Raw genomic sequence first — 27,423 nt, 5'->3', positions numbered from 1 at the left:
TCTTTTGGGATCGCTAGAGTTTTAAAAGCAATGGTGGAAGAATCACTGAACCTGTGTGTGGGAATCCTTTTTCCTTTTTTAAAAAATAAAATAATAATAATAAAAAATAAAATCCTCCCCTCCCCCTAATCCCAATCAAACTGAAGCACCCTGCCCACTGCTGGCAAGCTGGTGGATGGTGATATAATATCAAGCTCATCAGATTATTTGCAATTCCATCCCCAGCCCTGTGCAGGCAGTTGGGGCTGTGCGGGCGCCCGTGCCGCTGGCAGAGCCACCGGTTCCGCCAGCTACCGGGGCAGGCGCAGGGAGCCCGGCTGGGCTAGGCTGCGCGGCGCTTGGGTCCTTCAGGCATTATCTTACCCTCCGCTCGGAAAGGCGCTCCCCCAGCCCGACGTGATGCCTGGAGGATGGATTTAAGAGTTATCTGTGTGCACAGACCGGGGGCTGTAAAGCCTGTGGGTGATGGATGGGATTCAGTGGTTTCACAGTGTGGCCGAGCAGCTTTTTAGGAGGAAACAAGGATATTTGAACTGAAAATAATTTTTGCCATGTAGTGTCCCCGGTGCGAAGGTGCAGGCTGTGGGGAAAGGGGGGGATGTTGTATTCAGGCTTATTGGAATAAAAAAGGAAATGAGAATGAAATACGGGCTTCAGGCATGAGATCCTTCGGGAGCGTTGTGAGACTGTGTCTGATTGTGCGTGGGAAAAGCCCCTGGGCATTAAAGAAATTTTAACCGATGTCGTTTGTCTCAGCCATATGTAAAGTGCCTTTTTTTTTCTTTTTTTTTTTAATGCCTTCTGGAGGAAGGTGCAGGGAAAGCAAGACCTTAATTTTTAAATTTTCTAGCAGAATAGATGCTTCAGGGCCAGCAAGATCAATTTTTTTTTTTTTTCACGGCCCGTTGGCCGAGGCAGGAGGGCCCATCTCGGCAAGGGCTGTGTGAAGCCGCATCCGGCGCTGTGCTGGCAGCGCTGCCAGCATGCCAGCCCGGCGGCCACCCGGCCTTCCCAAGATGACAGGCAGAAAATGGGTGCCTCCTGGCGTGCCCCTGCACCCCGTGGCGCCACGCTAACCTAGGGGGGCCCCGGGCTGCATGGCACCCCGGCTTCTTGGATTGACTTACGGCACTTGCCTCACCTTGGAAATCCGGTTGCTGCGACAGCCGGCTGTGAGCGTGCCGGAATTGCTTCTTGCTATTTTTTTTTTTATTATTCCTTGGTGTTAAGAAAATGAGCGTTATTGTCCTGTGATATGAGAAAATGCCTTCGATGTCTTCTCTGATACTGATAAAATTCATCCCAGTGAATTTTAGACCATGACATGGACCCCGTGGCACCGCGCTGGCATACGTGACGCGCTGGGCAGCCGGCACACAGCCGGTGCAAGAACAGGGCGTTTCGGGGAGGGTCTCATTAACCACAGCTTCTTCCAGAAGTGCCTGATGGAGGAATTAATGTAGATAGATTGGTGTTGGCCTGCTGTCATTCTTGGTTTATTTAGCTACTTTTGAGGCTGGGGGGGCGGGGGGGAAGGTGGCTGGAGGGTTTTGGTTTTTTTTTTGGTTGGTTGGTTTGTGGTTGGTTTTCTTGGTTGGTTGGTTTGATGGGGATTTTTGTTTGGGATTTGTTTGTTTTCCTTGAGGATTTTTGCCTTGCTAGTTAACTGCCCGTGGTGTGCTGCTGCGGACAGGGCAGGGGGGTGCTGGCCAGGGGTCCTGCCCCACACCGGAGGGTGGCAGAGGTGGAATCACCTTTCATGAACTGGTCTTGCGTGTAAAACAACAAAAAAAATTTTTTTTGAAATACTAGCCATAAAAAGTTTCCCTGTTTTCTGTGACTTATTGAAATGCCTCGCACGTTGATCCCCAGCTAGCTAATGCGTGTTAAAACGGAAGTGAGAAAATTAGAAGAATTAATTACTGCTTTTGATCAATTTTTAAAAAGTCAGAAACTGGCTTTATTTGTGGAAGAGTGAAACTTTTGTGACCAATATCCTACTGAAACACTGACACCTTGCAGGGATGCTTTGTTTTAATACAATAATGCTTTTGAATGTTTAGCTTAATTAGATCTGAAACTTTTTAAATGTTCATAAAATCCCTACAGTTCCCTGCAGTCACCATGTTAAAGGGTTTTTATTATTAGAGTTATTTAAATCACTTGTCTCACCAAACTGTTGGATGCTGTGCTGGAAGCTGGGGCTGGAGCTGGGCTGTGCCCACCTGGCACATGCCAGTGCCCTAGGGCAGCCCCAGCACCCCTGGGGCGCAGAACATGGGGCCACCCAGCATCACCCATGGCTGGTGGGGTGGACCGGGTCCAGCTGATGGTTTTGGATTCTCTTCTTTGGAAACAAGAGAATTTGGCTCCTTGGCAATGATGCAGGTTGTGTGAGTTGTACTAGTTTGTTCTGCATCCTGTATGGAATATTTTCTCATTCTCCCGGTGGATGGGGAGAAAAACGCGTGTTTTTAAGCACACAGTGAAAAATCACAATGATGTCTAAAAAAATGAAAGCGTGGATGCTGTCTCAAGAAGCAGTCCTTGCTGGGAGGAGAAGTGAACTTGTGCCACGGGGTGTTCCAACCACCACAAGTGGACAGTGCCCTGCGTGGTGCCGCTTGCCCAGCGCTGCCGTTGCCACCCATGGTGGGGATGGGTTTGCTGTGCTTGGCCTGGCTCTAGCGGGTGGGAAGTAGGTGTTGGGGATGGGGAATAACACCCCACTCCTTCCCCCACCTTTGAGTTGGCAAAAACAACCTGCAGCAAAACTGTGGTGTGTCGGCACTGGGTCTGTGCTCCAGGGAGCTGCTGGAGAGGTGCCACCACGCGCGGCAGGGTCTCTGCCCACGGGGCCATCAGTGTCAGGGTGTTTAGATGTTCCCTTTGGCTGCAGAATAACTCATCAGTGCTCTGAAATGCTCTGGATGCATCGTGAAGGTAAACGTCCGTGCACAAGATCCAAGTTTATCTCTGTTTTTAATCCATCTGTTGCATCTCCAATGTACTGATGGTATTTTATGTGGCTTAATTAAGTTTTGAAATCACTGCTGCAGCACATCACTCAAGCCAGCAGCCTTGCCATGTTCGGGAAGGTGGGGCAGCCCTGCGGCTGATGGGAGCAGCCATGGTTACATTGGAGAAGGTCGTTTCTCCTGCAGGAGGTGGTACCTGCATTTCTTCAGAGCCCAAACCAGACATTTGATGGGGAGAAGCTTTCTCAGAGTGGAAATTTCTCTGTGACTCTCCTCCCCAGGCTATTTTATCCTTGTTTCTGGGGACCTTGGTCATTCTGGGAGCTTCCAGAGATGACTGGTCACATCCAAAATGGCAGAAACTTTCTTGCATCATCTTTTAGCGATGGTTGTCTCCAGGCCTGATGTTTTCATCGTGCTGAGCAGGTGGTACTAGGGCCAGAGGCAGCTAATGGCACATAAAAAGCCTTTTCCTTGATTAGGCAAGAAAATTGGCTTTGTTATATTTTAGGTGGTCTCTGTTTCAATTAATTCAGTTGGGTTTCAGTAAATGGTGTATTTCAATGGGCTTAGTGCTGGCTGTGTGACTTGGCAAGGGAATGACCTGGTAGAAACAATTGTGTTTTATTTCAGAAAGCCAACAGCAGGTTTGAGGTGATTAACATAAATTCAGGCACGGATGGCAAAACCATCCCAGAAAATACATGAGGGCTGTAACACTAAATTAGGATCCGTTTTTTGAGCTGGAACCCAGCACTGAACTCTGTCTTGCAAAGAGGCTCAGGGCTTTGGCTTACAGGAGCACCTCCAGCTGCGTCCTCTGGGATGCAAGGGGGATTATTTTCAGACCTGCTGCCTGGCAGACCTGGCACTGGGGAGGAAACCAATTTTTTTCATGAATACAAGAAAAGATTGATTGACCCTTCTGTCTGCCCTGCATAGCACAGGAGTGATGCTGTGCCTGAGCCAGCAGCTCAGCTCCCCTCATAGCCCAGGGTGGCCACAGGGCTGGGGATATTTTGCCGCTTCTCCAATTAGGAGACATGCGTAAAGCCTTTTTTTTTGGGGGGGTGGGTGGAGGGGGTGGGCTGGTCCTGCCCTGCATGGGAAGGCTGAGGTGCTGAGCTACTGAGGATGATGCACGTGAAAATGGGGACTTGGGAAGCAAAGCATTTGCAAGAGAAGCAGCACGGAGCTCTTTAGCTCTTCGGTTTGTGCGTTCGAAGGCGGGGATGTGGTCAGTGTGCCCAGCCCAGAGCCGCCTGGGGGGGACAGTGGGGTGCTTCAGCACTGTGCACCCCAGGCTGGAGCTGGGCCAGTGAAGCTGCACCTGAAGAATGTCCCTGTCCACATGGATTGAATTTGTTCAGCTGAACAGGCTGCAGCAGCAACCTCCAGCCTATGGCAGGGGGTGGAAAAGTCGACTAATCCCTTTTTACGGGCGCTCCAACTCTTCCCACTGAGCTGGCCTGGGTTTCTTTAGCTCTAGCCCACGGGCAGCGTCTCCCTGCGCTAAGGAAGAGGAGGGATAAGCGGCTCTAGCTCAAGACCAACAACCACCAAGGAGAAAGGCCCCCCCCCAAACCCCGGGAATCTGGGAAATGCTTTGGATTGGGGCTGGTGGTGCTTGCCGGTTAAAACCCATCTGGTGGAAACGCGTGCTGGCTGAGGCGGCGGGGGGAGGTTAAACAAAATACAGGCGAGGCAGCAAAACCAAAGTGATCCGTGGGATGTAGTGGCTGGAGCAAAACCCAAACAGGGTTTGGTTTTGGGGTGGAAAGGACAGAAAATATAGCAAAATTCAGCAACCATGTGTGGTGTGTGTCTGCAAAATGTCTCCATGGAGGGAGCCCCAGTTTAACACGTGCCCATGGGTGCTGCGAACTGGCGCCCAAGCGCAGCAATTTGGGCTTCTCTGCTGAGGCAGAAGCTTTCTGTGTGATTCATTGACCTTATTCACATTGTACAGACACTTCAGGAAAAGATTACAGGTTAAATCAGGCATCTGTGCTTCTTGAGCATCTGTCACAGGTCTTAAGCAGTTAAAGGTGGAAAACCATGGCTGGGTGTGGAAATACCCTCCCTAAAAGCTGGTGCTGAGGCTGTGGAGCTGTGGGTGGTATTGATGCGATTTACCCAGTTCTCGTGCCAGGGATCCTAACCCACAGCCGGGATCTGAGAGGGGCAACACAGAGGGAAAAGTGGAAAGTAGGGGAAAGCAGACCTCCCCAAACCAGTGACCGTAAACTCTTTGGATGCCCAAAACTTGCTGTAGTTAAGACTTCAGCTACAGATCCACCTGCCTTTGAAGTCACTGGGGTGCGATGCTGGCTGTCTCCCTGCCTGGGCTGCGAGCAAAGCTCCCTGTGGTACCGTTCCCCTCTTCCCTGCTGCCTCAATATAGCTGCTTTCTTAAACTTTAAGGCAATATATGTGAGTTCTACAGGTTCAGTAGGGAAAAAGCAAACACCTGGCTGCCACGGCACGTGCTGGTTCGTGGGCGGGTGGTTCGCGCGCAGTGCAGCAGCGCACAGTGCAGCCCTGTTTGCCTTGCCAGCCATTCAGTAGCCTCAGCTATTTGCTTTTCGTAGCAGTTCAGTTGCAGGCTGATGTTTCTGGGGGCATTTGAAGTGTTGGTTGGTTTTATTTTGCTTTATTTGCGTGAATGAGAGAGGAGTAAGGCTTGTGGTGGTTATAGCTACTGTTTTTTTTGCACTTGCAGCCTCGGAGAATGCTTCGTTTGAATTTTCAGTTTAGGTTTTGGTGGTTTTGATTTTCTAGCTGGTGCCCAGGCAGTCACTGGTGCCAGCACGGCTGCCCAGGAGGCGAGTGCTTTCCTGGGAGCCACCAGCTGGGATTTCACGGCTGGGGAGCAAGGAGCTCCTGCCCTGTCCTACAACACCCCCCTCCTCCCCTGCACTCCGGTGGGCTTCGCTGCAGAGGTGGGAAGGGGAAAGCCTCTACCAGGCCCTTACTTGCACTGGGTCAGTGCTGACAATGGTTTGAAAAAGTGAGGTACCAAGACTGGAGGAATCATACTTTGCATCCCGTATTATCTGGAGGCTGTTCCTTACCCATCCCAGCCTTGGAAGAGCACCCCTGTCTTTGGCACATCTGTCTTTGAATTTAAATTATGACGCTTTTGTGTGGTGATTAGGTGGGGGGGTTTTGAGAGAGAGAGTTATTGAGGGCGGGGGGGAATAATCTCTTGAAATTCTCCACCTACGTGTTGCAAGGAATTTGAAACATCAACTTGAGATTAATGTCATCGTGTGTAGGATGTGTGGAAATAATCTTGCAGGGATGTTTGGGATGGGTTGAGCCTGGTGATGCTGCAGGCAGAGCCTGCCCTCACCACCCAGCTGCAGCTGTGCCCGGGTGCCGACAGGATTTCATACGGCCCCACAAATATATTGGTTTTCTAGAGGTGGATCTATAGAAATCATTAAAGATGCACCTTGTTATTAGAGCCAATTAATAATAAATGGGTGTCAGGTTTTTAAATATGTGTGTGAGTGGACGTTTGGTTGGTTTGTGCTTCTCTTAAAATGCCGCCGAGCATCGTGCCTATCGCCCGTGGGTGCAGGTGAGACGGGCTGTATCCCCTGCCCAGCTCCTGTTACAGGCAGCATCAGCTTCAAGAACAAGCTCATGACTAAAACATCAGCCTGGATGAGGTTTTTTTTTTTTTTAACAAGAAGCTTTTACATCAGCTGAAAATAAAAATAAACTTGGGTATTATGAGACTGTTCTAAAAAAAACCAAACCAAAAAAACAACCAACCAACCAACCAAAAAATAAACCCAACCCCAAAACCCACACAAAACAAAACCCCCACAACCAAATAACTGTATCAAAATCTTCCCTGAAGAACTGACCCCCCCTTTGCCGGGACCAGGCTTGGGGTGGTCAGTGGATGGATGCAAAGCCAGCTCTCCGTTCTTCTGGAGAGGCACTTTTTTATTATTATTATTCATTATTGCTGGGAGCAGCATGATTAAAAATAATCTTCCCCAAGTATTTTGCTGTCAGCAGATAAATTAATAAGTGCAGTGCTGCTGGAAGCTGTCCTGTAGCCACCTCTTCACTGGTGGGGTTTGCTTGGAGCTGGTGGTGTTGCTGCATGTGCCTGATGAGCTCATCTAGGGTGCTTTTAGGTTCCTCTTAAAAAGCCCTTCCAAATGTCAGACTTAATTTTTAATATGGTTTATTAGTTTTGCAGGGATTTGGCCTGGTTTTTGCGTTTAGTGCAGAAGATGCAAAAGAAACCTGTATAGGTCAGTAATAATAATGTCATTTATGCTGTCTAAGTTAATAATAAGGTCATTTATGCTGCTTGTTTACCTGGCTCATTTCACCTGGGGACCTCAAGCCCCTTCACGCCGCACAGCTCCTCTGTGGAGTAACAGATGGGCAGAAGAAGCTCCGTCGGTTTGTGTTAAACGTGCCTGGAAATGAAGCGTTTCTTTGGGTCAGGTCTCCTGCCCTTATTTTTAGTTACACTTATTGTCACAGTTAATCACTGCTTTAAAATCGAGGTATTGGTTTGACAGCAGACCGTGGGAGGAACAAGATGGAGAGAGGAACTGGAAAAAAGTGTCTGGTCATGCTTTATTTTGGGTGTAAAGCTTTATCATATGCAAATGTGAATATTGCAATTTTTTATTTTTTTTTTTTGGATGACCAAATTCAAGAGCAAGTGATGCTTTTTCCTGGCAGCTTGCCCAGTGTTGTACCTTGTTCCCGGGGAAGCAACTCCTGCCCTCACGCAGGTGGCAAACCCAGCCTGGGTGTCCTCTTCTCCACCTGGGAAACGGGGAGTGGGTGTTCGTGGAGGGTCACACAGATGTCCGCTGCAGCGGGGTGGCCAGCATGGAGAAGTCACGGGCTGTGTGGAAGGTGGTTTCTTAGCATTGTGCCCAGGCAAGGATTTTGGTGGGTTTTATTAAGTCCTTACATTCTGCATAAACAGCACGACTGCCCACTTGGTGTGCTTTTCGTAGGAAATTGTCAAAGTAGTTGCTGGGAGCCTGTGGTGTGTGCAGGCAATGGGGTTGGGGGAGATGCCCTTTGAGACAGGGCTGTGGGATGGCCGTGGCTCCAGCCATGGAGCAGACATAATGGCAAAGCCTTCCAAGGAAAAGGAGAGGTTTGCAGTGGGATTTTTTTTTTTTTTTCCTGTATGTGTGCAGGGGTTGGAGGGAACACCATCACAGGGGGGATAACGTGGGTGAGTTTCCCCTGGATGTGCTGTGTGCAGGGAGCTGCCCTGCAGCCCAGCCCAGTGCCCTCTGGCAGCTGCTTGGCAACACTTCCCTGATACACCAAAAACCTAAAACCCCCTAAAAATAAAAATCTTGAGTGTCATTTGGGAGGGAGAGCCTGTCCTGGACAACTTCTGAAATAGCACAGCAACCTTTAGAAATGCATCTGGCATTTTTGCGTGTGTACCAGCTGTGAATGAAAGCCACAAATGTACCCAGATGTAACTTACTGGCAACATTGGTGGAGATGTTTGTGTCCCATGTCCCCTGGTTGCCACACACCCAGGGTCTCTGAAAGCTGATATTAAAAAAAAATCTAATCTCTGTGGAAAGCCAGGCGAGGAGCGATCCCTGCAGGTGCTTTACTGAGGCTGGTGAGTAACCTATAAGTAGCGATTTGCATCCTTCTGATGTTAAATAGTGCTTATGTGCTCGCCTCCTTTGCAGAAGAAAAATTCATTGATGTCCTGTGTGTTGTGATGCATCCTGCTGATGCTGCCCTTTATTTTAAGGACACCTCCAGCTGCTGGCCTGCTCCAGGCTCTGCTTTGGAGTTGGGCAAGGCTCTGAGCTGGGCAGCCCCGCAGGGAGGGGGTTGGGCACGGGTCCGCTCACATCTGTATGCTGAGGTTCCACCCGCACCCAGCTGCAGCGATGCCCATTTTTGCACTGGGTCTTGCTGTGGGGAGAGCCCAGGCCTGTGTTTCTGTGGAACAGAACTGTATCTCCTTGGCTCAGGGTGTGTTCCCGAATGCTGGGGCTGCGGGTGGCGGCTGGAGTCTTGTCCCTGTGCTGCAGGCACAGAAGTTGTTTGGGCTGAGCTGTGCCTGCGGAGCATGGGGGCCAGTAACGCCCAGGCACAGGTTTTCTCTCCAGTGGTGTTTAAATAATCCGGCATGAGCCCCCTTGCCACGCTGAGAGCAGGCGAAGCCAGGGCTGGGGTCAGGGCTGCACCGCTCCCCAGCCCTTTGAACCCCTGGCTCCCAGTGCTGCCGTGGGTACTGGGGTGCCTTGCAAAGGGAAGAAGGTGCAGACCAAAAGGAAGGGGGAAGATGTGGAGGTCCTGGGGGCCCAAACCCCTCTAGGTGTGTGGGGATGGATACTCGCTGCTCCGGGGTGAGCAGGATGTGGGTGTCAGCAACCACCAACCCAGGGGTGGCCACAGGACTTTCCCTAATTGCTTCTTCACATCTGGAAGCTGGAATAAGATGTGGGTTTTTTAGAGAGGTGTTGCACGTTAATTCAAAAACTCCTTAGGTGGAGTTCGCTGCAACCAGTTAAAGAGTTGCTTAATTACCCTCCTGGTTGAAAACGTGACTGTGTTTCTGGATCAGCCATGAGATCTTGTCTTCCCACTGTCTGCTGGGGTGGAGATCCCTTCACCACCATGTTTCCGTTCCTGGAGTAGGTGCTCGGACCCCAGCACAGCCATTCCCCTGGGTTCTGGTGCTGTGCCCGGCAGCCGCAGCTCCTGGAGGTGCCCGCCTCCCCCTCCCGCAGTCATTCAGCTGCCCACATCGCTCCCCGTGTGCTGTGTACTGGTCTGGGGGCCACTGGGTGCTGGGGTCAGGTGCAGAAGCCGAGCAGGACCAAGCCCAGGTGTGATGCCATCTCTCTGCTCCGCGGTGTCAGGTCCCTGCTTGTGGTGGGGCTTGCTGTTAGCACAGGACTGATCTCCTCTGTGGAGACCGAGAGCATCATCGCTGGCCCCCGGTGAAAGGTGGCGTGTACCACATCTGAGATCAGCTGTGCGCACCTGGCTCCACAGCCTGGGACCCCGAGCCAGGAGCCACTGCTCTTATGTAGGAGAAAATGATCCCAGAGCAGCAACTTGTGACAGTTTATTTTATTGAGACTTAATTGCGATCTTGTTCCAGGCTCTCAAACACTGTTAGTCCTTCAGTGGCTTCCAACTGTCATTTCTGATGAGGAACAAACCTCTCAGCATTTATCTTTATTTAAAAATCAAAACAAACAACAAAAAAACACCCAAAAACCAAACCCAAGCCAAGCCCACAACTGTTGTTCCTCGCTTTTGTTTTCCAGCGTCTCCTTTCCCAAAAGGCACAGGCAAGGCACTGACACTGTCATGCTCTGGCAGACAGTGATAGGAGTGGTACTGAGGCCACCATCCTTTTTTCCTCGTTTTTTAAAATCTTCTAACAGGGAGAAGCTGTTGCAAGCATGTGGAAGTTTGATAAGTGTCTGTGGGACTTTGCTAACCAGATAATGATTTTTTTTTCTGTACTTTGGGAGCCCAGTTGGGTAACGTAAGGACCTTTAATGCCTGGCTAGCTCGTTATCGACCGTGGCTTTGTTACCCCCTGCCCCATGGCAAAGCTAAATGTAGTGGTTTGGTGACGGTTTGCACTGGAAGTTACCGGTTCACCGAGATGAAATATTAAGTGCGGTGAGATCGCGCGGTGGCGGGGCAGAGCTGGTGTGCACAGAGCACCGCGTGCCTTCGGGGGATCGGCTCTCTGTGTTGATGGCTCCTGGCATGTTTGGAGGTAGCAAGGCAAGTAAGCTCCTGCAGGTGACTCCTCCGGCCTTTCTGCAGGGGGTTCCCAGCAAATTTTCAGAAAAATAGATTTCCTGACGGGTTAACATGTAGGCTTTGCTTGTGCGGGGAGGGTTCCGAGTCTCGCCCTTACCCTGGGGAGCACCAAATACCAGTCAGAACGATAATCGAACCCCTCCGGTTCTAGGCAAACCGTCCCAGTTGAACCCAAGGCTTGTGCGCAGGTCAGTATCTGTCACGCTGGGGATTTTTGTCCCGGCTGGGAAGCACAGCTGTCCCTTGGGCTCACCTCCCAGGGTCCGGGGGTGACCCCTTCCCAGAGCGGAGGGGGCTGGTTTCGTCCCAGTCCCACCGATAGGAACCCTGCCATACTGGGGTACCAGGAGCCCCTGCCACAGCACCTCCCTTGGGGCTTCAGCCACGCGTGGACGTGCGGTGGTGGTAGCTGATTTGGAGCAAAATACTCCAGTCTGGGCTCAGGACAGATTACATGTTGGGAAGTTTTGGGTGTGTGGTGGTGGGGTTTTTGGGGTTTTTTTAGCAAATGCTTTTTGTTGTTTTTGTTAAATTGGTAGGAGTATCTTCATTGTGTTTTTCTGAGAGGATGGCCCTGTGCTGTGAAGGATGCTGTCCCTTGGCTGGTGGGGCAGGGTGGCCCTGGGGGAGAGCAGCGAGCAGCAGCGCTGGCTGGGGGCAGGGAGCTGGGGGGCGTGTTGCCAGAAAATGTAAAACGGTGCAAGTTTTTCCTGCTAGGGAAAGGAAACCTTGAGAGTTGAGGGGGGGGGGGGTGTGGGGGTGTGAGGGGGAGTGAACAAGTCAGCTTGAAATAGAGAGGTGGTTTACAATTATTTCCTCAAGGGGATGAGAAGGGTGATTTATTGACTGGGAAGACAGATGTTTGGTAAAAGGACCCCCTGTGCATTCAGTCGCTGTGCGCAGAGGTGGGAGGCTAATGCCAGAAATAAACACCCCTGACAAGGGGGAGAATAGGGGGTGACCACGTGGGGCAAATGCAGAGCTACTTGTGATACCAGGAGCCTGGGGAAGCCCATAGCCTTGCCTGGAGACTGGTGTGAGATTGGGGTATCTCAGGATAATGAGAGCTGCTGGCTAAAAAGTGAATTTTTACTAAAACGCAGTGTACTGCGGTAGCTGAGATACAGCGTTAAACTGGGAAAGCCAGCAGGTAGCAGTGGAGGCAGCGTGCCATTGCTGCCCGACGGCTGCTTGCCAGTGGTCCGTGCTTTCTTCTCTGGCGTAACGTCTGCAATGAGACTTGTAAATGAAGGTAGTTAAAATATTAATGACCATTATCAAGGCAGCGTGTGGCGGGCTCGGTTCCTCGCCCCATTAAGCCTGCTGAAAGGCTGGTAATGAGCTTTAATGCAAAGGTTGGTTTAGGTAAAGCATCTTAAATGTTATGAAGATGTATACTAATTAATTACATATGAAGTGGGTAAAACCAAAAATAACATGGACTGAAGTGGTATGGCTACTCTGACTTTTCTGCTTCCGAGGATGAAGCAGGTGAGAATTCCTGGTTTTGCAATGGACCAAACGTGCCCGTTTTCATGTAAAATATGTCACTGGTGCAGCGGCTGAGCTTGAGGCAGGTGCAGGCTGCTGCTGGGTCGAAGCAGGGGAAACTTCTGGGCTGACTTGCAGAGAGCATTTGAGGTGCTGCTGTTTGGGTTATTTATTTGGGGCTTGGTGTGGTTACACCTTTACTTCTTAAGCTTTTAATTTACCATTTGACTTTTTCCTCTGGGTAAGACTCAGAGGATTTCAGTAGTTTTGTCTTGCCTTTGAATTTTGTCTTGCTGAGCAAAGGGAGAATTATTATTTCTTTAGTAAAGCAAGCCAAAACCAAAGCGCTTTGGCTGTGGAACAGCAGCCTGTTTACACATCTTTGGACCCAGTGAAGTAATTCATAAGCATGCAGGTTTGCGTGCAGTGGGGAAAGCGGGCTGCTCAGATCCAGCTCCAGGCTACGTGCAAAAACCCCCACCTCTACACAACCAAATCAAAGAAAAACCAAACCTAACAGCAATTATTTCTTCTTTCCCCCCCCATTTCTTTCCTTTCTTCCTTCTTCCCCCGCTCCCCACAGGTACTTTGGACTTGAGTATCTGGCATGGCAATAGATAACGTTTATCTCTATGCACAGACTAAGTAGAACTAATTTCAATCACTCTTCCTTTGGTCACCACAGAAGAGCATTTAAGGCACAGATCCTCACTGATCTCTTCCGTTTGAGAGGTGTGTTGCTTTCATGAGGCCCATCCTCCTGAGCAAGTTGCTGCTCTTCCAGGGACCCACCTCGATATTTGGGGGTTCAGGAGCAGCGACCAGGGGCAGAGGGCGAGGAACCGGTGGCAGAACAGGGTTATTTGTCTTCTAGAGGTGTAGAAAATAAGATGTTGGTAGTTCTTAAGAATAAAATATAGAAAGCTTCGTGGTGTCAAATACTAATATCTCTTTCTCAGATGCTGATTCTTAGGTATGCCAGGAAAAAAAAGGATAATGGCAAATAGATGGTGAGTAGTGCCCCCCGCTTCAGAGAGCCGGTCGCGTTTGGAACGAGTTCCCTGGCACACCGGTTAGCTCAGCCTTGGCTTGTGGCTGCTCTAGGTCTTTGAGTAACAGCATTGGAAGCCCTTTGGCTCGATGAGGACTAATTGTGGCAGGCAGTTGTTGTGCTTGGAGGGGCGGGTGGCTTTCCCCGTGCTCAGCCGCTGCGGGCAAGGCTGGTTCTGTGGCCGCCGGCGTGGTTCCGGGTGTTCCTGCTGCCGCACGGGTGACAGCATGCGTGTCACTGGGCTGGCACGCACATGGCTCGGTGAGGAAAACCTGCTGAAGGAGGGCAGCAGAGCTGTAAAAGATGCCTGTCTGCAAACGTCTGAGACTAACCTCCCCACCAGAAGGACATCGCGTGGGTCCTGGAGCAGAGCACGTGGTGCGGTGTTCGGTGCTGCCGTTGCTGGCGTTTCCTCCAGCTGGTGTGCGTGATGGCTTGGTGTGGCACGGGCTCTTACTGGTGCTGCTCTGCCCCTTCAGGGAGCACAAACTAACCCCCTGCTGGAGGTCCGGGGGCAGCCCACCTCTGCTTTAGCCACGTCATAGCTGTGCGGGATGAAATCAGCTGTTAGTCGTGAAAGCAGTGGTGAGGAATCTGCTGGGGCAGGCAGGGCTTGCGCCCACCCCTCTTCCCCTGTGCCACCACCAGTAACGCTCGAGCTTTGTCCCAACCCTTATCCAGCTCGAGGTGCAGTTTTAAACTGGGATTAAAACAGAGGTGTGCTGCCTGCCCCATGGGCAGCCTGTGGAGCTGGGCCCTCCCTGGTGTTTTGGATGTGACAAAAGGGAAAAGGCTTTGGGAATGTAGGCAGGGACATCTGTAACGCTTAATGTTGTATACTCGAGTGCATTAGCATTTCTCCTACGAGAATTACTAGGATTCTCATAAGGTAGGCAGTCCCCAGGGTGGGTGGATGGGGAGAGGGCTAGGAATGCTGCAGCTGCAGGGATTTAAGTCCTTCTCTGAGGCTGATGTTAGCCGGGTACCACGTCACACCCATCTTTATCACTCCGGTACTTAGGGGGGCCTGCGACACTGCTGTTAGCCCTGTAGCTGGTGGGATACCTGTGACTGACTGCTGCAACACTGCTGGGTAGGACTGATCAGAGTCAAAGATGTGCTTCCAGCACACCCTGTGCCTGCACAGCGAGGTGGGGTGCCTCGGGGCTTTAGGAAATCCACGGAAGATTTTCTTTGCAGCTGGAGACCTGCAAAGGACCTGGTCTGGAAGGGCAAGGAGAAGCTGTGTGTCTTGCCCAGGTGCCCCCAGGGTGCTGGATAGAGAGTGGGGACAGCTGAAGGAGTGGGCTGTGACTTCAGGTGACACGTACAGCCTGCTGGGCTGGTGTCACCCAGCCCCCCCATCATGGGGTGATGCTGGTTTCCAGGTCTTCATGCTGGAGAGCAGTTTGGATCTGTACCCAGTACCCCCTGATGGGGAGAGGTGGGGTTTGATGGCCACATTAGCTGCAGCTTTAGCAAGCATCACCTGAATGGAGCTCCTCCTGCTCCGAGCCAGCCCTTGGTGCCCCACATGGATGTGCTCTATTTCCTTCTTTCCTGCCTGTCTTTCTGCTGCCTCTTCTCTGCCTTCTCTCCCACTTACTATCACCTTTCCTCTTCCAGCAGCACATCTCTTATCCTGTGAGGTTCCCCTGCACCTGTAGTGTTTCCATGTAGCATTCCCTCTGTGGACAAGACCTTATTACTATTTTTTACGAGGATGACTCTTGCCAGGACAGGTGTTATGGTCCTCTAGCTCCTAAAGCCAACTGAAATGAGACTCGAGGACCAGAGCGTGCAGTCCCCTTCCATGCAGAGCCCCCAGCTCTGTCCCTGCACCATCACCCAGGCTGCTCCTAACAGCTCTCTGGGCTGGGGCTGACCATAGCAAGGGGGACATGATCTCCTCTGAGCTGCAGCCACCCAAAAGCAGAGCTGTCCTGGAAAATCACCACACTGTCCCCCACCAAACCGCGGACCCCTCAGGTGTCCCCACTGGGGACGGTGCCTTGCCCTGGTGCGGGTGGTGGGGCTCAGCAGGGGACCTGCTCCCACCAGCTCTCGACAACCAAAGGAAGCTTTCATTTTTGTTCTGCTTTTCCTAAATACCCCTTTTTTTCCCCTCAGTCGTTACTGTTTTAAGCAGATGGTGGGCCTATTATATAACTGAGCAGAAGGCTTCATGGCAAAATTTAGCCAAATCAGGTGCTGCTTCAGCTAAGACTAGACAGCAGCTTGTTTCTGGGGGTTTTGGCCATCCCTGTTCTACTTTGAGTTTGGAGGATGAAGTTATTCTAGGGGGTGAGATTAATGGAAACCTTCCTCTGTTATTAATAACTCGCTTGAGTCTTGAAGACAAGGTAGAAGAGCTGACAGGCACGATGTAGTAAAAACAAAGCTGTCCACGCAAGGTTGCAGGATGAGCCTGTGGGGTTCAGCATCACTCCAGCTGCTTGTAAGGGATCCCATAGGCTGGGGTGCTCAGGATGCCATAAGGGGTTCCTTCATCCGTGACCATGTAATGCTTGCTTTGGACAGAGAAGCGTGCTGGGGGTGATTTTTTCAGGAGCAGTCCCTTTGTTTCCCATTTCAGGGGGGGAATGTCCAACCCAAAGCTCCATCAGCAACACCGAGGAGACCTGCTGGAGCCTCTCCTGGTCCTACCCTGGCTGGCTTGGTCCTGGTCTTGGCCCAAAAACCAGCCAGCCATGGGGTGCTGAGAGCCCCAAGCACCCCCCTGTATTTAGGTAAATATTTAAATCCAGCGGTTTCTGATGTGCTGCAGAAAGCTAGCATTTGTTGTGCTTGCTGCTGGTTTCAGTTGATGCCAAGAAGAGTAGGGTGTTGCTCAGAAAAAGGAAAATAATTTCAGTCCAAGGGCATGCTCAAAGCAGGGGGCAGACCAAAGAAACCCCACGTTCCCCAAAACATCGAGCAAATGAACTGTGCTGGGGTGCGCAGCTCCTGGGACAAGCACTTCCATGTTCCTGGTGTGTCCAGAGCCAGTTGCAGGGGATCTGGCTCTTCCAGCACATCACTGGAGGCAGGAGCTTGAGCTCTTCTCATTGACTTCTAGACGGTGTTTTTTTAAGAGCGCAGGTTTTAGCACATGCGTAGCCGGGCGCTCCCGGTGCAGTGTGCACTGTGTGAGCTGTGCCCGTTGTGGCCAGCCCGGTTTGTGCCACTGTGCCTCGTCCATGCCTTTGGAAGTCATTGCACGCCACACCGAGGAGGCGATGGCTTGCGGTGCAGGGCTGTGTGGGCATGTGGGTGATTAATGGCTCCGGATGGCGGCGTGCCCATCTTTCCTGCAAATTCACACCAGAGCTGCCTCCTTGCCGTGCAGCATGTCCAGGCTACGGCCATTTGCCGCTGGCCAGCTCATTGCATTGGTGTGAGCTGTTGCATTTGCCTCTCCGCAGTGCTGACCCACGGCACGTTGCTTTTGGGTGACTTCCAGACCAAGGGAAAACTCCTAGGAGCTCTGAAAGGAAAAGAGGCCAGAAATAGCTGTTCTAGACTCAAGGTCCATGGCTTATATTGGCTCCTTTGGCTACCAGGATCTCTAAATTACACTGTGACCTAAATTAATTGCTGTCGTGCCGCTGGTAGCGGCCGCATGATGAGCATGTCTGGTCGTGTCCAGCACAAGCGGAGCTTCCAGCCACAGCCGGGTCTCGGTGGTTGGGCTGGATGGCCAGGGCCAGTGGAAAACCATCTGTGGGAGAACCAGCCAGCCCTGCTAGCTTAAAATGCTCCAGATCCGTTCCTTGGTATGCTTTCTGTAAGCAGTTATTAAAATTATATTTAATATAATATCATATATATCTATATTTAATACTAACGTATTAAAATTATAAAATGAAATTGTATCCCTCTCTTGGATAGCTCATAAGCTGGAAAAGAGGGAGAAACTTGCAGAGATCAACTCTCCTCCATACGCTGTTGAAAGCGGTGTGGTGGTGGCCGCTGCCCCAACGGGCTCCAGGGCCCATCATTTTAAGCACCGTGCAGGTCTAAAATTGGTGCAGAAGACAACAATCCTCATGGTTTAAACTGGGGGTTTTTACACCAAGGAGGGGGGTCCCCACCATGCATGGTACCCACATGCATCATGGCAAAGGAGTGGGGAATTAAGACAGTAAGCTTAGAAATATTAAAGGTGAAATATGTAGTCATGCATGCTGGGATAGAGTTAAGTGTTACGTGAACAAATAAAAGATGTAAGCAAACATACACACTACCTGCAAAGTCCTGCTGGCAGTTTCTTGGGCCTTTCTTTTTTTGCCTTATTTATGAATTACAGCTGAGAAGGGAACAAGGAACCTTTTGGAGGATTTATTTGAAGCCTAATATTAATACTGCGTTCTTATTTATATTTTTTTTTTCTATCCACAGGATTGAAAAAACGTACAAGGAAGGCCTTTGGTATACGCAAGAAAGAAAAGGATACTGATTCCACGTAAGTCAATGCATTATAAACCACGTTAATATATAATGATACAGGGGAGGAGTTGATGCTGGTGTGCCAGGGCAGGAAGGAAGTCCGTGCATCACACGGCAGCACAGTAGCACCGGCAAATAAATGTATTTGTTATTACAGACTTGGTCCAAGCTTTTTTTATGCATCCAGCAGCCAACAAATAAGGTATTTTCTCAGTGGCGCTGCAAGGATAATAAAGCCTGTTCCCCACGTGTTTGCAATTTACGGTGACAGTTAGCGGTGATCAGAAGAAAATTACTCCTCTGAGAGTTTCAGCAGATTAATCTCTGCCCAAACTACTGATTTGCCCATCTGCTGAGATCTGTTTTAGATGCAAATTCAATTTAAACGCTGCCTGCATGGGCATCTGAGGCCGCTGGTGAGGAGCTGCGGCTGGGGCAGGCTGGGGCTGGCGAGGGCGCCGGGGCTGGCGGATCGGCTGTGCTGCAACAGATGCTTTTGCTTCTTGGGAAAACATCTGGCAGGGGGTTCTCCCCGCATCTGGCAGGGGATGCTGTGTGTGGGTGCTGAGCCCTACCCGGGAAGGGCTCCCAGCTGCCACTGATGCAACTTTGGGGTAGGTGTACGTGGCCGAGGAACCCGGGCAGCCCGTGTGCTGGGGATGGAGAGGGGGCAAAGGCAAGGGGGGCCCTTGCTCCTGCCCCTGCAGCATCCTCCTGGTGCTTCATGCATGGCACAGCAGAAACCCTACAGTTGTTTTTTTTTAAATTTTATTTTGTTTGGATTTGTTTTCCTAAGCTATTTTATATCTCAGTGATGGCTGGTGAGGTTTCCCATGTGAACAGACAGCTGCTGCGGGTCTGGCCACACTGCCAGAGCCATGGCGAGCCCGGCTGCATCAGCACCTGCTGGGCTTTGCCTGCTGCAAAAGGGGACCCAAAAATATGGAGCGCATGGAGCACCCCCTAAAAGAGGGCTGTGCAGCACCGAGCTGCTGTCACGCTGGCAGAGGAGGGCTTGTTGCCAGGAATGGTGGCTGTCCAGCCACCAGCCAGGCAGGCTGTGGGATGGCCAGGAGCTCCAGCTGTGCACAGCTTCATTTATAATTTATCAGAAGGATGGGCAGGAAACAGGCTGCTTTGCATCTTCCTCTTCTGCTCATGGAAAATCAATGGAGCCAGGTCTAGGTCCTGCCTGTAGCCAGCACTGTGATGTCCATGCTTGCTTGTAGCAGCCTGCTCTTCCCAGAGTCTGGTGGCACCTGGAGATAATGAATCCTGGGGCACTGGTGACGGTAACGAGCTCACAGAAAGGCCGCTGTGGGGGTGATGCTGCAATTAGCAAGCGACAGTGATTAGCACGGCACGAGGTCATGTTGCGGTCATCTCCCCAAATGGCTTTGGGCGTTCTCCAAACAGGCCGTCGGCAGCCTGGGGGACGGCAGGGACAGACCCTCTGGCCACCCCCTGCCATGGCTGGGCCACCGCAGCCCTGGGACCGGCGGTGGGCAGCGTGGTGGGGCTCTGGGGAGATGCGGGATGCGCTGGAGCTGCCATGCCGTGGCAAAGGACCTGCCACCCCATCCCTCTGCCCGGGGTCCCCACAGCCACCCTGGCCAGGCTGCAAGCAGGAGGTGACATCCCTGGCGTGGGGGAAAGACAGCAGCAGAGGGGATCTCTGCTGCTTCCGAAGGATTTGAGAGGTCTTTGCGCAAAGAGATTAAACCTGAGCTGGGAGGCGGAGGCGCTCTGGGGAAGGTGTTACTCTTCCAAACCCCAGCCCGACAGGCAGCGGCTCCCCGCGGCGTTTCTGTGATGCCCTGAGTCAGCTGTTAATTGATGGCCAATCTCTGGCAAGGCCTAAAACTCAGGAGTGTGTGGGAGGTGGAGGAGCCCGTCTGGTTTTCCTAAACGTATTTGTCTTTTCACTAAATAACTTAAAGTCCTCAGACAGCGTTTAAATACGGCTGCTGAGCCTGCCCTGCCGTTTGCTGTGTCCGAGGTCCAAATCCCTTTAAGCGGCTGGGGATTAGGGTCCCTGAGGAGTCTCATCAATTTTCAAATCCATTCAAAAGAGAAGCGACTCTCCTTCTGGCAGAAGGAAAAAACCAAAATCTCGAAATTACTCCACATGTCATTTTTATTGTCTTCTGCAAGAGGATGTGTGCCCAGGGTAGGGCTGCAGCTGGGGGATGGGTGTCGGGGGAGCCAGCCCAGCTCCTCAGCCGGGAGACTGCGATCATCGCCAGGCGCACTTTATTTACTAATAAATATAAAATTTGTCATCTGATAACGTAAGAGCAACGGCACTGAGACCACTGCGTGGGTTTCGTGAGGGGTGCATGGCAGGTAATTCAGCTTTGTTGACAATGCAATAATTAAACCTGTTGCTGCTGTGGATCCGTTAAGAAAACCATTCCCACAAGTTAAGGGGGCGCCGGGGCGGTCTGGGAGCTAACACGGCTGTGTTTCTTTCTGTTCTTTGCAGAGGGTCACCGGACAGGGACGGCATCGTAAGTATTGCACCGACCCCCGTCCCGATCTCCTCTCCGCGGCCCTTCACGTGCTAATTCCTCCATCAACCACCATCAGCGTTTTGTCAGCTGTCTCTTCCTTTCTCTTTAATATAGAAAATAAATTTCAGTAAGAAAATGCCTGTCTAAAATAGCGACATGTTCCAGATTTTCTACAAAATTAACATGAGGAAAAAAACAATACAGAAAGGCCCGGCAAGCGTGGTGGGCAGAGGGACCAGCTAAAGGTCCTGCTAAAACCCCTGGCTCTGCATCCTCGTTTCCACTCCTGCTAATTGGCTTGGGTCAGATTTGCTGTGTGATGAGTTAAGGGAAAATTGCCCGAACAGCTGTTTCCAATATCTATTTTTATTTTCTATATTAAACTGAAAATAAGGAGGTACTTGTTTGTTAATTATTGCTGCTTTTATTTATGGTGTTAGATAGAAATGCCCCTGCTAGATCTGGGTAGTAGAGGGACCATGTCTCCTTTAGCCTTTTGATACCAAATTTGCAGAAAAGTATGTTGGGTTCAGACTGGGGCTGTGCTGGCTGTTATTTCTTGAGATTAAAATAAAAATGAGACCATCGGGAGGCTCAGCAGGGAAAGCAGTGCTGGGGCATCTTTTATAAAGCCATGCAAAAATTGGGGTGCCAATTTGGTCCTTTAGAGAGGATATTATTTTTTTTTCCCCATATCTGACCCAAGATCCTTGGCTTGGGGCTCACCTTGTGTTTGTAAGAAATAGCAATTTTAAAAAAAAAAACAAAAGGTCTGCAGCTCAGGTAGCGCTTTAACCAAGGCTCTATTCAGCAGTAATAAATAAATAAAGTGCAAGGAGCAGCCTAGAGCTGTTCCCTCCACCACAGAAGTGCTGTGGGTGGCCTTTTCTTGCCAGGTATGGTTGTGGGGACCTTGCCTGAGCTTGGGTGCCCTCTTGATCAGGCTCCTACCCTTGATGTTTTCAGCTTTTTTTTTTTTTTTTTTTTCCCCCGGATGTTTGAGCTTGGTGTAGGGCAGGGTCTCCAGTGCTCCAGCAAGCTGAAGGATGCAGAAATACAAATTTTTGTAGGGTTCTAATGAAGCTGAATATATTGGAGGCAGGGGAACTGGAGGGTGGAGACCTTGAGTATAATTTTTTTTCTTCCTACAACATGTTCTCGCCATAATATTTGCAGCCACTGGAATGGCCAAGGGGCAAATCCTCTGACTGCTGAATAGAGCCCATTACCTGCCCCCAGGAAAAACCACGGGGCCACAGCTGAGCCCTCCTTTTCTGATAAGACTATGCAGTGTGTATGCTAATTCCTTGTAACTTTTTTTTTGCGTGTTTAAAAAAAAAAACCCACCAACCATCCGATACTTTAACCCTTTTTCTGCCAAACCCCGATCCCTTCCAGCCGTCCAGCCCTCATCCCAATGAGCCACCTTGCAATAGCAAACCTGAGAGTACGCGTGAAGGAGGAAAAAAAAATTCGGTAAGGAAAACAGAGCTTGGTTTACTGCTACAAAAGGGTTGTTAAAAACAGTGAGTAATTCTTGTTTTGAAATCCAGAATATAGGAAAATACCATTTAGGTTCAGTCAAGTGGATGGATGGGTGTGAGCTGGGTAGAAATGGGGTTAAATACAAGTGGGCTGAGGGAAAAGCAGAAGTCCTACATAAGTGCACCCAGGGTCTGATTTTTTTTTTTTTTTTTTTTTTTTTTTTTTACCCTTGTGCCTCTAATGAGACTGCTCGGTTCTTGGGCAGCATGGTGAGGTCCGTCAGGTGCAACACGGAGGGTGAGGGTGCCGGTGGCTGCTCCGGCCTCCCCTGGATGGTACATTGCATTAGACCCTTGGCAGGGTGCTGGGGTGGGAGTGCTACCTCTGGCAGCTGAAGGGAACTGAATTATCTAATTTAGGTGCCCAAAACTGAGCACTCGGCTGAGCTTCAGTCCCTGAACTGGCCTGGCAGCACTGCTTGTGAGCTGGGGGTGGGTTTTGGATGCCCAGAGCAGACCAGCAAAGAATCCCACAGGCAATGGATGCCCAAAGGCTCCCTCCAAACCAGCCCCCCCTCGGTGCGAAGCAGCAATAACCTGTGTGTGTGTTCGTTGCTGTGTCGTGATGTGCACTAACACCGCATCCCAGCTGGGTTAGCCCAGATGCCTCTTGCTGCCGCACCCCAGCTTCATCGTGGGGTGAAGCAATGACACCCGGCTTGCTCTGCAGGCGGCTCGGCTGCTGACTAACACAGACCAAACTCTTCTTTCAGTGTGTCCCAGGGAAGGGGTTTACCTCCCGATAAATAGTAATGCCTGTGCTCATGGGCACTGGGAGCTGCCAGCTCTCCCCATGGGCTGGAGCATTCCAGCACGTGGAGAAATGGCCACTCTGTTTCTCTTCCTTAAGAAATGTTGTATGTTCAGCTAATGAATGTTCAGGAAAAGCCTTTTAGCTCTCTGCTGTAGAAGACCTTCCAGAAACGGGAACGCTGTCGCATATGGCTGATGTGCACGTGCAGAGCAGCTCTTCGCAGCGCCTGCACAGGCAGCTGAGCGATACCCAGCGCCATCCCCACCGCATCAATGCGCAGGTATAGAATACGCTCTGTTACAGTTTCCTTAATTTAAAACATGGAAATTTTCTTTTCCAATGTGTTGCAGAAGAAAACAAATGGAGCACCGAATGGATTTTACGCAGAGATTGACTGGGATAGATATGTAAGTGTCCCAGGGAGCCCCCCCTCTGTCCAGCTCCTGATGGGGGACCCGGGCTGCGCTTGCTCGCTGCTTCCTGGCTTTCTGGGTGGCCGTGGCTGGTTTGGGTGATGACCAGGTGTGGGTTTGTGTCCAGATATGTATTTCGTATCTGTGTATCACAGCATGGTGGGGTGGGAAGGCAGCTCTGCAGACCACCCAGCCCCCCACCGCGGCTGGCGCAGGGGCTCACCGAGCAGCCGCACAGAGCCACGTCCCGGCGGGTTTGAGGGTCTCCGGGGATGAGACCCCCCAGCCCCCCTGGGCAGCCCGGCCCGGGGCTCTGCCACCCTCCTCATGAAGAAGTTCTTCCTCATATTCAGGTGGGACTTCTCGTGTTGCGGTTTGTGCCCGTTGCCCCTTGTCCCATCACTGGGCACCACAGAGAAGAGCCTGGCCCTGCTGAGATGGACAGTCCAACCCATTCTAATGTCAATTAAATTGTATAAAACTGCCCCAAAACTGGGTGGCTCTGGAGAGTGATGCCCAGGCCTGCAGGATGCTGCTCAGAGAAAACCCTGCATTGCAGCTGGGCGTTGCAAATGTTTTTCTGCAAAAACACGGCACTGCAAAGCCCACCCTCAGCACGGCTGTGTGGGGCACAGGGGCTGGGTGCTCCCTGCAGCCCCAGGGTCAGACCCGGGCTTTGGCAGCGCAGGGCTTTGCTGGGCATCGCGTTCTGTGGGACCAACGACGTGCTCCAGCTTTCCAGGAACAGGAACAGCATTAGCCTTTCTAATTCTTTTGGGTTTGTTTGTTTTTTGGTTTGGTGTGTGTGTGTTTTTGGTTTTTTTTTTTTTTTTTTTTTGCGTGCCCTATTCAGAATTCGCCTGAGCTCGATGAGGAGGGATACAGCATCCGACCAGAGGAACCAGGCTATATCCTTTACTGTTGGCTTTGCCTCTTGGTTTACAAACTGTCAGATGAGCTGGGGTTCACAGACAGGCTACTGACTTTTTTTATTTATTTTATTTTTACTTTATTTAGTATTTCCCCCGTCTTATTTTCCTTTTGAGCTGTCGCTTTGCAGCTACAGTTGGCTCCCAGAGGGAATTACCGGAGGCAGTAGAGCAGAATGTGTTTCTGATCGCCTTTGATGTACCGCTCCAAAATGAGGCGGTGTGAGCAGTGTGGGGAGCATCCCGGTGTGATGCCCTATGGAGACCACGCTGTCCCACCCCAGTCGCGGTGCTGCATGTGGGTGCCAGCCACGTGGTACCTTGTCGTGGCTGATGCTGTTTTGGGGCAGAAATGATCTGGGTGCTGGTAAAAGCAAAGAGCAAAGATGAGGTTGCAGCTCCCACAGTATGCCCTGCCATGGGGCAAGGAGGTGTTGATGGCCGGTGCCTGTGCCGAGCTTGTGGGCTGGCAGCAGATTTTAAGCCACCTCCTTGCTGCTGGGGGAGAGTCAATGGAAAAGCAGAATTTCTTCCTCTGCTCCTGCTGAAAAATGCTGGATGATTCTCTGTAGGTGGTGAGCCCGTGCGCTTAAGATGGGGAGGACACCTGGACGCTGATGCAAATCACTGCTGGGCTAAACCAGGGCTGGCTTTGTCCCTGTGACCCCCAGTTCCCATGTCCTCTGCCCGCATGTGGATAAAGCCGTGAAACTCCACGGCAGGAGGATTCACCCCTGCATGCTACTCCCGCCCTTGGGTGTTTGGGGTAAGGGGTTTTGGGAACATCTAATTCCCACCCTTCAGGGAGGCTTGAGCCTTTGCGTGCCGAGGCTCTCCCCTTGCAGCAGAAGGAAATCTTCTTTAACTGTGCTCTACCTACCAAAGGAAAGCACTTCTACTCCTCAAGTGAGTCCGAAGAGGAAGAGGAGGCGCACAAGAAGTTCAACATTAAGATCAAGCCTTTGCAGGCTAAAGACATCCTGAAGAGCGCAGCGACAGTGGACGAGCTGAAGGCATCGATAGGCAACATTGCACTTTCTCCATCCCCTGTGGTGAGTCCTCAGTGTTTCAGTCTTTTCCCCCAGCTGCAAAAGCCGTGTGCTCCGCAGGGCTTGCCCCGAGCGAGCCGGGTTCTTCCTTGGGTGCCAATGGCTACGCTGGTGTTTGTGCCTTTATTTACTGGTCTAGGTTATATGGAGCCAATAATGTCACTACAGGTGGAGCTCAGATGTATTGCGGTGATGTTTCCAGTTCATAATGTCTTAAATTGCCTTTTCTGCTCATAAAACAGGGCAACTGAGTTCAGAATACACTATTCCCTTATCCTTCCCTGTCCCCCCCCTCATTTTTCAGCATGGTCATTGTTCAGGACATAAATCAGTTGGGTCTTGCCCTGGTTCCCAGGACAGGGAAAGCATCTGTGGGGTTTTCCACACTGCTGCTATGGGATGTTAGAGGGACATGTCTCTCCTTTCCTGGAAGGAAAGGTCATCTCTCCATAGTCCCTCCTGGTATAAATACCATCACCCTCCGGTTTTCCTAAGGCTTGTCAAGATTTGTCTCATCCCAATCTGTTCAGCCGTGAAAAGATTTGATTTTTGTCTTTCAGTGGGCTTTAGTGTGGGCTATAGTGTCTTTTCAGATGAAGCTTTCTATGATTTATAAATAGCCTGGGTCTGAAGTGTGAATGAATCTCAAACTCTAGGCAAAGATGAAACCAAATGACTGCATTCTATGTCTTTCTAAACCAACACGACGTTGCCAAGTTTAATGAACGCTTCTGGGACGAGTCACTGTCCTTGGAAACACGGAGTCCCTGCGGCACGTCTCCGCTTCCCCCAGCGCTCGGTCCCTTTTAGCAGCATGCGCTTCTGGGTGCTTTCTGCACTGTGACCAGGGGCTTTCTGGCTGTTAGCCTTCCAGGGTTAGAAGCTGCAGTGGGCTGCTTTGGGAAGCACCAAACCAAACCAAACCGAAAAGCCCAAACAAATAAACAACAAAAAAAACCCAACCCAAAATTCAGGAAAAAAAAAAAAAAAAAAGGGAGGGGAGTTTTGGAGATTGGCAATTATTTGCCAAATAGGTGGATAATTTTCATCAAGAAAGAAAAAGTCCCAGAATTTCGTATTGCAACAAGCTATGGGTTTGCAAAGCGATGGCCCTGGCAGTTCTGCGCGCACGCGTGTATGCATGCCATGTAGGAGACAGTGATATATTTAGGGGAGAGGAAACAGTGCAACGTTTTAAAAATGGGATAGGGAAAGCACTAAGAATGTATTTGACAGGCCAAGTCTATATTTGGTGTATTGTCCTTCCCTCGCTGCGTTTCTGCCTGCATCCCTTGCCAGCAGTAGGCCCCTGCCACGGGGCTTCGCTGCTCTGGGCACTGCGGGGTGCTTGCCCGTGCCGGGGTGCAGCTGGTGGCTCTGGCACAGCTGCAGCAGAGGTGGGGAGTAGCTGCTCATTGATTCTGTGCTGCAGCCTGCAGTTGGAGGGATTTCAGAGAATCTAGCCGGAAAATTTAAAGCGATGTTGTCTCTGGCAATAAATAAAGATCTATTAGGAAATTATCGAATGGTTACACTCAGCTCCTAGCAGTCCATGGTTCCTTGGTTGATTTTTATTCTTGTGATGAAATACTTGAATAGTTTTGCACCAGTATGTGAGGAGTAGGCTGATATGGTCAGCAGTTCTTCTGCCCCTCACCTTTTCCAGGAAAGCAAACCCCCACAAAATGTGCATTTTGTTAGATGTGATTTTTGTGCCGCCTCTTTTCTGTGGTGTTTCTCCTGCTGAGGTTGGGAGGAGTTTTGCTGTCGGTTAGGAAGGATTTAGCCTCTGGTGAGCATGACTGTGGTGCAGTCCGAAGCCTGCCTTTTGGGCGCTGGGTCGGGATGCTCTGGGCTTTGCTTCTGGGAATTCCCTGTTCCCGGTGGCCGGCAGAGCACAGCCTGGGGCTGGAGCTGTCTCCTCCGTGTAAAACAGCACAGGTGTGCTCAGCTCGGCCCGAAGGGCTCGGGGAAAAGCCCTGTGCCAGGCTGGGCAGGAGCCATGCTGCTTCCCCATGTCACGATCCAAACCCTGGTGTACAGAGCCAAAGAGTGCAGGTGGGGAGGCGAGCGGTGCTGCAGCCAGGCGCTCCCCAGCACCATGGGTCCCAGCAAGCGGCACAAGCCCAGCTGTCCAGGAAAGCACCAGAGCCCCAGCAAGGAGCTGGCTGAAGGAGTTTTGCATCCACAGGAATTCCATGCTTTGCTGTCCAGGTCCTTGCCCTTGTCCTGAGCTTATCTCCTCCCCAAAACTAGCTGCAAAGCCCTGCTCCAGCACCCGGTCCCTCCTGTGCACCAGCCTCTCCTGGAAAACAGCAGCAGGATGGGAGATGCTGTGTCCATAGGCACTGTCTGCCCCACCCTTCTGGGGTGTAAGTTATGGTGCCTTAACTTGAAGACAAGAAGAAAACTGGAGATGCTGTTGTGAACT

General features: G+C 51.0%; 1 protein-coding gene across 1 annotated transcript in view; it reads left to right on the top strand.

The window, feature by feature from the left end:
• Positions 1–27,423, top strand: part of SGIP1 (SH3GL interacting endocytic adaptor 1) — a 67,711-nt gene that overhangs the window by 7,400 nt on the left and 32,888 nt on the right. The window contains exons 3-8 of the mRNA XM_080406707.1: positions 17,743–17,806; positions 20,276–20,300; positions 21,702–21,779; positions 22,952–23,008; positions 23,868–23,922; positions 24,820–24,995. Of these exons, the coding sequence (XP_080262833.1) occupies positions 17,743–17,806; positions 20,276–20,300; positions 21,702–21,779; positions 22,952–23,008; positions 23,868–23,922; positions 24,820–24,995 (455 nt within the window). The remainder of the gene's footprint in view (positions 1–17,742; positions 17,807–20,275; positions 20,301–21,701; positions 21,780–22,951; positions 23,009–23,867; positions 23,923–24,819; positions 24,996–27,423) is intronic.

The sequence above is a fragment of the Falco punctatus genome, assembly GCF_963210335.1.
Source record: "Falco punctatus genome assembly, chromosome: 11".
Taxonomy (NCBI): domain Eukaryota; kingdom Metazoa; phylum Chordata; class Aves; order Falconiformes; family Falconidae; genus Falco; species Falco punctatus.
Note: the sequence above shows the minus strand (reverse complement) of the source record. Positions and strands in the feature narration are given on the sequence as shown.